This window comes from Chrysemys picta, chromosome 1 (genome assembly GCF_011386835.1).
Source record: "Chrysemys picta bellii isolate R12L10 chromosome 1, ASM1138683v2, whole genome shotgun sequence".
Lineage (NCBI taxonomy): Eukaryota > Metazoa > Chordata > Testudines > Emydidae > Chrysemys > Chrysemys picta.
Genome location: NC_088791.1, coordinates 104,007,789 through 104,019,945, shown reverse-complemented (window position 1 = coordinate 104,019,945; position 12,157 = coordinate 104,007,789). Strand labels below are relative to the sequence as shown.

Here is a 12,157-nt window from a genome sequence, read left to right as displayed (position 1 = left end):
ATGCTCCTCTTCTCCGGCCCATGCCATTCTTGTCAGGTCTACCCCCCAGGTTGAGTGTCCTGGATGGACAGTCTGCTGAGCTCTAAGTGCATGGATGGTGTTTTATCTAGATCGGGGTGGGCAAACTGACCCGCAGGGCGAATCTGGCCCACCAGCCATTTTAATCCAGCCCTCGAACTCCTGCTGGGGAGCAGGGTCTGGGCCGGGGCTTACCCCGCTCCGGCACTCCACCTGTGAGTGGGGTCAGGAGCCGCTCCACATGGCTCCTGGAAGCAGCGACATGGCCCTCCTCCAGATCCTACGTGTAGGGACAGCCAGGGAACTCTGCTCTGCACGCTGACCCCACCCCAAGCTCTGGCCCCGAAGCTCACATTGGCCGGGAACCGCAGCCAATGGGAGCTGTAGGGGCAGTGCCTGCAGACGAGGCAGTGTGCAGAGCCACCTGGCCATGCCTCTGCGTAGGAGCCAGAGAAGGGATATATTGCTGCCTCCAGGAGCTGCTTGAGGTAAGCGCCACCCAGAGCCTACACCCCTGAGCCTCACCCATGCCCCAACCCCCTGCCCCAGCCCTGAACCCCCTCCCACCCTCCAAACCCCTTAATCCCAGTGTGGAACACCCTCCTGCACCCCAAACCCCTCAGCCCCACCCCAGAACCTGCACCCCCAGCCGGAGCCCTCACGCCCCAAACCCCTGCCCCAGTCCTGATCCCACTTCCACCTCCGAACCCCTCAGTCCCAGCCCAGAGCCCCCTCCTACCTCCCAAACTCCTCATCCCCAGCCAGAGCCTTCACCCCCCACTCCACCCACCAGCCTGGAACATCCTCCTGCACCCTGAACTCCTCATTTCTGGCCCCAGCATGGAGCCTGCACCCCCAACAAGAGCCTTCAGCCCCTCCTGCACCCCAACCCCAATTCTGTGAGCACTCATGGCTCGCCATACAGTTTATATGCCCAAAAGTTTGCCCGTCCCTGATTTAGATGCTAAGAATTTGTTTATATCCATTCTCTGCCTGTGTGTGCTTCCAGCCACTTACTGATGCTAGAGTGCCGTGGTCTATATGTGTTAGAGAAGGGATTGGCGAAGCAGTTCAAGAAAAAAACAAGCACCAGCTTGAACCTTTGTCTATCCCCCAAACTGTACTGACCCTTTTTTCTGGGTGAATTTTCTTTCCATCCCAGCCTGCCACCCCACTCCAAGTCCTTGCTAAAGGAACGTATTAAAAGACACCCTCAACTTTCCCAGACAGCATGCTGGCTGCACCCACAAATTCACTGAGAACCACCTTTTAAAAATATATTTTCTTGAACTAGAATCGTTTGATAAAGCGTGAGTGTTTATCAAAGAAATCAGCAATGTACTGATTCCCCCCCCCCCCCAAGGATTTTACCTCATTCTATTGGGTCTAAATTTGGGCTTTAAACCACTTCTGAGAGTTTGAAAAGAGACAAATTGAATAGAAGAGATGACAATTTAGACAGGCTTTATTCTTCTGCCTGAAGAACTGTCTTTCTGAAAGAGGAAAGACCAGTTTAAGTGTGATATGTACAGATGCTGCGCTCTAGTGGCCATAGAGGAAAATCCTTACTGTTGATATTGTTCCATTTATTTGTATAATTATTATGATTGCTCATTTTTTCCTGTAGATTTTATGCTTAAAAATAATAGAAAACTAACAAAAGCAAGAAGCTTCATCCCTTACACGCCCCTGAACAGAGGAGCAGTACTATTGGTAATTGCACGGGAATGAGATCCTTGAACTGCAATTTGAATCCTGAGTTGGTTTGGCTACCATGATCTCCATTACAAGGGGTTCAGAACATACAGAAGATGCAGGAGGTTGAGGGTTTTTTTACTAACTCCCAACCAGTTGTTTAATTTCTTCCTAGTGATTACTTGCTTGGCTTTTTTTCATTACTTAATTAACTAACTGCTATGTGTGCTAAAGTGTGCTGACCCTGAGGAACACAGACTAGGAAAGAGAACCAAACTAGCCTGTGAGTTGTTTGTTAGTTTATAGCAGTCACGGCACGAACAGCAGATCACCTCTGATTACGAAAGACTAGAGTCTAAAAGAGCTAGAAGGGAGATTTTTATTTTAGGTGAACTATCAGATTTTTCCAGAGATTAGGATCACATCTTTTCAATTGGATTGTATGGAAACTGGGTGAGATTGGATCCACAATCCAAAAAAATCACTTTGCAGTTCTATTAGGGTCTGCTAATTTATCCTGAACTTTAAACAGCCCAGGTCATTTGGCTTCCTAGCAAGCTTTCTAAGTTACAGTGGTAGCTACTCAAACTGTACACTGAAGTATGGTGCTGCTAGCATGAAGCAGTCTCTCAAGCTTATTTGGCCTTCCCTGAGGCAAACGAGAGACTGCTCAAAACGAATTACGCCACTACATAAGCACATTGAAAATCATTTACTTGAAAGGGCACATGCTACTCATGGTAGCACATGCTCATGATTTTCCACCAGCAATATCAACAGATGAGAGCTAAGACCAGTCCATAATAAACTCAGAAAGCAGCTGGGGCATGGTTGATTTCTGCCTCCTGCTAAATTCCTGGCTGCATAAGGTGTTACATTTTATATATGGCGACTCCTGAGATAGTGACTAATGTCTGCTTCTATGCCTCATCAAGAGAGGTGAGAGAATGTGCTGGTGGTGTTACTGTAATGTAGTAGATTTGACCATATCCAAGAGATCATGCATCCCACTTGTTGGAGACAGACTGTACAGAAAGATTGGACTGGCCAGGTTTCTTGTCTTCTGGACACAGGAGTCTAGCTATTGATAAATATTTGGGTACAAGTTAACACATAACGTGTTTGGATAAATTAAGACAAATTACAATGGTCAGATATGATTAGAAAGGTCTGTGCTCTTTTCCCCAGGTTCCCCTCTTCATTCCTGTCTCCTTCACCGTCATCTGCCTCTTCGCGGTGGGAATGTCTTTCTACTCAGACCCAGTGTATGTCAGCATTGGCTGTGCCATGGTTTTAAGTGGTTTTCCAGTCTACTTCTTGGTGATCCGCAGGCCAATACCTGAATATTGCCGTACCACAATCTGTGAGTATAAATTTGATAAAAGGGATAACCATAAACATAATGTAGTATTAGATTCTACTCAGGATTCATAAATGACTGCCTATGAGAGGCTGTGTATACTAAGTTTGGGTTTAATACAAGGAACTATAGAAATTAAAATTAGAGGATGACCCAAGCTGCAGTGATTGGCTCTAGATCTGAATGTCACTAAATTTCAGGGGTTTGGTTCTAGGGTTGCAATTTGGCCCTATCTCTAATAAAAATGTATTGTGATAAGGGGTCTATTTAAATCACACAGAAATCACACCATTTTCATGGGTTGGCCATGGCATAAATAGCAAATTTCTGGGATGTGTTACACATCCATGAAATTTGCTATTTATGCCATGACCAACCCATGAAAAATATGTGATTTCTCTGCAGTGTTTCTCAAACTAGGGGCCTGGACCCAAAAGGGGGTCGCAAGCCTATTAGGGGATCACGATATTGCCACCCTCACTTCTCTGCTGTGGCTGGCGCTGCCTTCAGAGTTGGGCACCAGGGCAGCAGCCGCAGCTCTTTGCTCTGCCTTCACAGCTGGGTGGGCAGAGACCAGATTTCATAGGGGAGATGAGATTTCACAGTCCGTGACGTGATTTTCACACCTGCGAATTTGATAGACCCCAATGACGATGCTGTACATACCAATTTCTGCTGAAAGCCTGGGGAAAGCGCTGATAGGAAGAGAAGGGAAATACTGTATTTGTTTTCTCTAGTTCCCAGTATATACTTGTAAACAGGCAAAATATACATGTTGGTCATGGAACACCAAGATTTTTATCCAGTCTTTAGAAAAATCTTATGAAGTATGTATGGACAATGGATCTGGAATACAAGTAAGATATATTTTGAAAGGATTTCCCCATGTGGTATCAAGCACAAAGTTTCAGGGGTAGCTCTGCCACCTTTAATACAATGTTCGTCTCTCAGATAAAGCATTGATCACATCTGTGTTTTATCCTGCACCCTGACTTCTTTAGACTTGGTGCATTAGTAAATTGCCCTGGGTTCTGTACTGTCAACAACCATTGAAAATGTCTAAGAAGATACAGAAGGAAAGGTAGCAGAGATACCTTTTGCTAAAGAATGGGCTGTATTAGACATAGTTTCAATTGTATTGAAATAAATTGTTTCTCCACACAAAATACTCCACCCAAATACCAGTTTTAACATAGTTCAAAAACCAAATTAAGCATTCCTCTCTCCTTTTTTTCTTGTGGCAGATTATCTTACATTCAAACTTCAGGTACTGCTGGAAGTAGTCAGACAGGAAATCAGGACTTATTGAAGACCGCATCTTAATGGAGAAGAAAACATAGTGGCTTGTCCAATGAAAGCCACTAGTCCCATTTCTGAGCCTTTTGTCCTGCTAAGAGACCAGGAGGCACTCTTAATTTTGCAGTGAGTGCGGTGCAACTAGAGATGTGCAGAACAAATAACTTAGGTCCAAACACCTCCAAGCTTTGATACTCTGGATCTGAATCAGAATTTTGCATCCACTTCTATCTTTCTAAACCCAAACTTCACATCTGAACAGCTGACTTTTGGAGGTGTTCAAAATCAGGATTCAAATTTTGTAGGTTGGTTCATCTCTCAGTGACACACATGATTTTCGACTTCCTAGACCTTGAGGAAAGACAAGGAGAAGAAGAGTGCCTATTTCACAATCCAAATATTTAAATTGACAGCTATGGAAAACAAGTTCAGCTTTCAGATGGAAGGTTATGGAAATCTGAAATGATGTGCTGAAGATGGTCAAATGCTTTTAAGGTAAAATTGGAGAGTGGGAAAATCAATAAGAGAACTACTTAAGAGAAGCAGAGTGGTAGGTGAACTCCCATTCTCCTTCCATTGGAAAAAATAATCTTTGGGACTTAGAGTTCAGTTCTACTTTGAAAAATGACTCAAAACTGCCTTATGTCTCAGTGATTTCCCAATTAAATTTGCTTGGTTTACAAGAACAAAACCTATTCATTTTTTGATGTACCAGCCCTGCCCAAAATCTGAAAGTCTACCTTTTTTCTCCTTCTTAAGCATCATTAGTAGTAAAGATTCTCCAGGCTAAATTCTGACCTCACATCTGTGCAGTCCCACAAAAATGGGGTTGCACAGGTATAATCAAGTAGCATAGTAGAATTTGGCTCTGCAAAGGTTTAGTTAACAATTCCTGTAGATGATGCATGAGTTAAACTAGAATACACGTCATTTTCTCGGAGTTCTTCACAGCCAATGCACATAAGAGGAGTAAATACTAGATCTTTTTTCTCTAAAGCCAGCACCCATGACCCTGAATTCACACAGGGAGCAGGTCTGAATAAGAAGGTGCAATTTTTATCTAGTCACTTTCAGGGCATAACTGCATCTTAAAGGAATCTCAACCAGAAGTCATTGGTGAGTTGAGAGCAGGGATTTTAATAAACATATCCTTCAATGCAGTAAGAATGCACAGATATTAAGGTCTTGATTCAGCAAAGCACTTAAGCATGTGCTTTAATTGTAAGCACATGCTCCGATGCTTTGCTGAATCGGGACCTACATGTTCGTTTGAACAAAGTTTCTGTTAAGTTAATATTGTTGGTTTACAGTGTAATATTGATGTTGCAAAATTCTGTCCAGATGACACAATAATCAGTTATTTACAACAACTTTTAAAAGTGTGACTCAGATTTTAAAAGATGAGAATCACTATATCAGGAATTGTCCATTTAGCCAGAACGCGAAGCATTTTAAGTACTTCATGTTAAGCCTCTAAATATTTAGATCAAAACCAAAGCAGCATTTACGGAATTGTAATATAATCAATCAAAACCCTATTCAATGTACTATCAAGCCTTTTTCAAATAAAGTTTTCAGATGTGATGGAGAGTCATTCCTTTTGTTGAGGTCTGTTTGTTTTCACGCTAAAGTGGAACTAGAACAGACTGTCTCCGTTGCAGGGTTAGCTGCACCTCTGATCCATCCGGTCCCTGAATGCATCCCTTCGGTATCAGGCCTCACACCTTTATCTCTCTCCTGGAGTGGAATCGCGTGATTCTACCACTCTTAGAATGTACCCTGTGTATTGACTGTGTTTACCCCAACAGGTCGGACTGGGGTCAGTACCTGTGGGTCTTCCCTTCAGGAGCTTGTGACCAGGCAGCTTTCTTAAACCAAAGTATTACAGTATGAAGACAGCATGACATCAGAGAGGATTTTAAAACAACAAAAGGTCTATCTGCATGTCTATTTTACTTAGAGTCCTGCCATCCTTTGGTAGGGACCAGGGCCGGCTCCAGCATTTCTGCCGCCCCAAGCAAAAAAAAAAAAAAAGCCGCGATCGGGAGGGGGGGGGAAAAAAAGCCGCGATTGGCGGCGGCAGTTCAGCGGCAGGTCCTTCGCTCCTAGAGGGAGTGAGGGACCTGCCGCCCCCGAATTGCCGCAGGTCCCGCCCCTCTCCCTTGGCTTGTTAAGCTGGTGCCTGGAGCCGGCCCTGGTAGGGATCCTACGCAGGCCTCACTTTCCCAGTCACCCTTAGCCTCTGGCGTCTGGGTGTCAGTCTGAGTCTGGGTCCCATTAACTCTCTCTCTCCATGGGGGGAGTCTCCTTTTAAATCCAGTCAGGTCTTCTCCTGTGTTCACAGATTTGGACTCCTCCTTGACAAAGTAGGTCTGCTGAGCTCAGGATGGGGGCAGAGGCAGAACATCCGAGTGAATGACTCTTGTATTGTCCTGTCAGTGTTGGTAGATGGTGGCTTTTGAGCCATTGCTCTGCTTCCTGCCTGTTTTTCCAACAGCCTGCTATTAAACTGAACCAACATTCATACAGTAACTATCCCAATAACCAGGTCAACACTCCTAAACTACAACAGAGCGGCTCCACCTCCCCCATACAGAGGAATCCCTAAGTGGATGAAATAAAACCTTTTCCCCATTATAGGGAAAAATGAACAAGAACGGAGTTTCATACCTAACGAAGAATGTGTGAAATAGGCACATCTTGTGTGTAGAGGTCAAGTTTCTTCTTACGGAACATCATTTACAGATGATAAATTAGTGGCTAAATAAAGGAAAACCCCATTTCAGTTCAATGGCTAACAGTCTGATAGTGCTCCAGAAATTCTTCTACAACATATGAGGCAGGTTATCGGTCCTTACCTGCTGCATTACAAAAGAAAATAGTTCAAGTAGCTGTTTTATACACTGAAAATTTTAAAATAGTGGCAGTCTCTGTGCACTGTTGACACTAGAAATCAATGGGTGCAAAGGTCTATCACCATCGATCTGATGGCAGGATGGAGGCTTCTGTTTTGATGAAAAGCATCAAATCACTTAATGTTCAACAGAAAATAAACACCAGTATTGGATGAGCTCAGTGATTTCAATTCGTGGCCACTTACTTGTTTTAGAAAGTGAGTTGGGCTGTTCCTGGCAAGGACTTAAAGAAATTTTCCATCAAGTCAGAATTGCTAGAATTGACACCTGGCACCTAACTGTTGCTCTTGGTCTCAGTTCAGGAGACTCTTTTGCCAGTAGCTTCACTTTTTGAAAATGAAGCTGCAGCATCTTATTACCTCGCCAGGTTTGTGTTTCTATCTTTTACTGGACCAAATTCTGATGGTGAGAGAAAAGCTTTCAAGCTTACACAGAGCTCTTCCTCACAGGTTTCCCCACGGACCAGGACATACCAACTCAAAGCAGCACCAGACCCTGCCAGAACAACAGATGCAAAATCTACAAACATATCTCCACTGCTACTATGATCAACACCCCCACAATGCACCTTTCAAGATCCATCGCTCCTACACATGTGATGTACCTCATCCAGGGCACTAAATGTCATCACTCCTATGTCTGACCTATCCGTCCTCAGCCTTAAAGGCAGCCTGCACAACACTTTCAAAACATGAGCCCGGGAGCTTAAATTCATAACTTTGTTAGACACTAAAAATCATGGTTTTAATAAGGACACTGGATTTATAGCTTATTACAACAATCTGTAACCCACTAACAACCTCCTCCAATTCCCAGTTGCTTCTTCTCCCCCACTTTTCCTCCCTATGGAGGGGTGTTAACTGGCCACTTCACCTTGAATTGTCCCTTGAAACATGTATTAACTACTAATGCTAAACAATCTGTTCTATCTTGTATTTAGCTGTGGCACTCAAGTACGTTTCCCAGACCTGTCACCTGAAGAAGAGCTCAGTGTGGCTAGAAAGCTTGTCTCTCTCACCAACAGAAGCTGGTCCAATAAAAGATATTACCTCAACCACCATGTCTCTCTCATATCCTGGGACCAACTCACCTACAATAACATTGCAGCATCTGACACGTCATAGCTCATGGGTTAAATAAAAAGCTAGAGTTTGGGAAACCAAGGAAGTGATTAAGCAGTGCTATGGGAATCATAGAATATCAGGGTTGGAAGGGACCTCAGGAGGTCATCTAGTCCAACCTCCTGCTCAAAGCAGCACCAATTCCCAACTAAATCATCCCAGTCAGGGCTATGTCAAGCCTGACCTTAAAAACCTCTAAGGAAGGAGATTCCACCACCTCCCTAGGTAACCCATTCCAGTGCTTCACCACCCTCCTAGTGAAAAAGTTTTTCCTAATATCCAACCTAAACCTCCCCCGCTGCAACTTGAGACCATTACTCCTTGTTCTGTCATCTGGTACCACTGAGAACAGTCTAGATCCATCCTCTTTGGATCCCCTTTCAGGTAGTTGAAAGCAGCTATCAAATCCCCCCTCATTCTTCTCTTCTGCAGACTAAACAATCCCAGTTCCCTCAGCCTCTGCTCATAAGTCATGTGCTCCAGCCCCCTAATCATTTTTGTTGCCCTCTGCTGGACTCTTTCCAATTTTTCCACATCCTTCTTGTAGTGTGGGGCCCAAAACTGGACACAGTACTCCGGATAAGGCCTCACCAATGTTGAATAGAGGGGAACGATCACGTCCCTCGATCTACTGGCAATGCCCCTACTTATACAGCCCAAAATGCCGTTAGCCTTCTTGGCAACAAGGGCACACTGTTGACTCATATCCAGCTTCTCATCCACTGTAACCCCTAGGTCCTTTTCTGCAGAACTGCTTCCTAGCCATTCGGTCCCTAGTCTGTAACATGCATGGGATTCTTCCGTCCCAAGTGCAGGACTCTGCACTTGTCCTTGGTGAAAGGTCATGAGTCACTGGAAAAGGTTAGATGGAGATGAACTAGAAAAGTCTGTACACTGACGTGCCTTGTAAATTAGTTTACTTGATCCTTATATTGGCTTTTTCAGACTGTGCCCAAAAGATGCATTCATAACACAAACTAGTGTTCTCAGAAAGTCAGACTAGGGTTGAATAAACCTCAGTGGTTACTGGTTTGGTCTGAACAGCTTAGTTACAACAAATTTTATTTCAGTCAATTCAGTCAAACTTAATTGCGAAAAACCTATTTGTATCTGAGTGGATATGTATAACTGAACTGGTGGTGGGGTTTGAACTTGGGACTTTTACCACTAATAGCATCTCTACTAATCTAAAGTCCACAAGCTGAAGAAGACTCATTGACCTTTTATATAGCTCAGCCACGAGATGGAGACACATTCTCCTAGAATGAACTATATGTGCCCAGACAACTCATAAGGGTCAGCGTTTATCATAAAATTTGGTGGTGGTAGATAGGATGACCAGATGTCCCGATTTTTGGGTCTTTTTCTTATATAGGGTCTTATTACCCCTCCACCCCCTGTCCTGATTTTTCACATCTGTTGTCTGGTCATTCTAGTGGTAGAAGACAACTCAGCGGATCGATGACAATCTGCAGATGCTTTCTCCTCTACTAAGTTGCTGCCGTGAACACAGCCCAGGCCTGTACTATCACCAAATTAATACCATCTGATGGCCTTTCTACAGCCTATAAAATCAATTGGTGGTTTCAATGCAGATTTTAGCATACAGTGCCCAGATCACAAACATTTCCATGAGAGTTGGTCTCCTCTTTGCCAGTTTTAGCAGAGAAACCAACAATGGAATGAGTGTGACGGGACTGAAATACTGTCACAGAGTTCAGTTTGGGATAGGTGGTGGTGGTTGGGGGGTGAAATCCAGACCACTGAGGGGTTGGTCACTGCCTGCTCTGTAACCTTGGGTACCTCACAATGCTTTGCTGTTGTAGCTTCCAACCTGGGCTGCTCACAATCAGCCTTCAGGCTCCAGGCACCAGCGCTCCAAGCACGTGCCTGGGGCGGCAAGCCGTGGGGAGGCCCTGCTGGTCCCTGCAAGGGCGGCAATCAGGCAGCCTTCGGCGGCTTGCCTGTGGGAGGTCCGCCGGTCCCACGGATTTGGTGGCAATTTGGTGGTGGGTACGCCGAAGCCGCGGGACCGGCAGACCTCCCGCAGGCAGGCTGCCAAAGGCAGCCTGCCTGCCTGCCATGCTTGGGGCGGCAAAAAAGCTAGAGCCGCCCCTGGTCACACCCTATGTGTCTGTGTGCTAGACCACACTGGATCAGCACTCTGGCTGCCACCAGCCTTGGTTACAACCAGAACAGTGACTGCAACCCACTCCCCGTGCTGAATTTTCCCAATATCGTGTGCTCTGTAATATCCAGCCATCTCCTTGACAGTTCAGAGAAATAATAAGGTTCACTTGCTCTCAGAGATGACCCAGACCTGCTGATAGTGCAGGGACACAATTTAAAGGTTCAGCTGCCCCCGGAACAGCTAGAGTCACGTCCCCCCCCACACACAGGCAGGACCCCCTTCCCCTCAGTCTCCCCGCTCAGAAAGCAGCGGCCCCTTCCAGCAGCTCTCAGCTGTTGTTCCTGCTTCTCCCTGGGGGGCACAGCTTGCCAGCTCCAGTAGCTGCCGTGCAGGGAGGAGTTCCAGCTGCACCAGGTGACTGAGCAGGCCAGCAAACCCTGACAGAAATCTGGGGGGGCATGTGACCCCCCCCCATGCACCCCTCATGCCTTGTCTCTGTTTCTTCTTGAAAAGCCCCAAATGCTCCAGCTTATTAACGTAATGGGGGGTTAATAGATGCTTTCATTTTAACACTGCACTGAGTTGGTTTATAGTTAATTAATTAGTTTTATTTTAACAATAGGCCATAAGTGAAGTGATGCCAAGTAAAAGGAATAATGTTGGAAAAGGTTACACGCAAATAAACTTAATCTAGAAAGAGTAAGGTGTTGTTCAAGATGGTTTCTCTCAGGACCTTCCACAAAAGCACAAGGACCTGGTTTCCCTTGTCTTCCTAGGTAAACCTGTGATGGGTCAGATCACAGAAACCCCCTTGGGAGCTGCCACCCGATGTGCAAGACTACCCTTGCTCCTGTTTTTCCTGCCAGCTCAGGACTCCAGCACCCTGTCTTGCTGAGCCAGACACTCCCGTCTGCTCCAACGCAGACCCAGGGTCTGAATCACTTGTCCCAAAGCTGCAAGTTTACCTGAAAACAGCTCACAGAAGTGTGCTTGTCTTTAGCACTCAGATGCCCAACTCCCAATGGGGTCTAAACCCAGATAAATCCGTTTTACCCTGTATAAAGCTTATGCAGGGCAAACTCAAATTGTTCGCCCTCTATAACACTGATAGAAAGATATGCACAGTTGTTTGCTCCCCCAGGTATTAATACGTACTCTGAGTAAATTACTAAATAAAAAGTGACTTTATTAAATACAGAAAATAGGATTTAAGTGGTTCCAAGTAGTAACAGACAGAACAAAGTAAGTCACCAAGCAAAATGAAATAAAATGCGCAAATCTATGTCTAATAGATTGTGCCCAGGCCTGGAAGGTGTTCAGCCTGAGAAAAAACTTACTAAAGCATCTGGTATCCCTGGATTAGAATCCTCTCTCTTTCCTACCCTGCCATTCCCTTGGTAGGTACAGGAAGGGAATCTAAATTGGTGCTCTGATGGGAGGCGTGTTGAGCAGACAGCAAGGGAAGGGAAGTAAAAGGATTCATAGCTGTCGTCCCAGCAACTTTACAACCACCGGCTGCATCCTGTTCAACCCCTCTCTTCCCTTCATGGAGGTAAAATGTTCAGGAGATCCACACTATTGTGGAGAGGGCAGTGTCGGAAGGAATGGGGGATGCAGTGAG

The 12,157-nt window shown here is 45.2% G+C and overlaps 1 protein-coding gene across 5 annotated transcripts in view; it reads left to right on the top strand.

Annotated features, from left to right (window-relative positions):
• The window catches only part of LOC101950217 (cystine/glutamate transporter-like), a 53,227-nt gene extending 47,274 nt beyond the window's left edge, over window positions 1-5,953 (top strand). For all 5 annotated transcript variants that reach the window (XM_065582001.1, XM_065582007.1, XM_065581994.1 and 2 more), the window contains 2 exons: window positions 2,902-3,076; window positions 4,318-5,953. In XM_065582001.1, coding sequence (XP_065438073.1) covers window positions 2,902-3,076; window positions 4,318-4,382 — 240 coding nt within the window. In that variant the 3' untranslated portion in view covers window positions 4,383-5,953. The remainder of the gene's footprint in view (window positions 1-2,901; window positions 3,077-4,317) is intronic.
• Window positions 5,954-12,157: the final 6,204 nt, after the last annotated feature.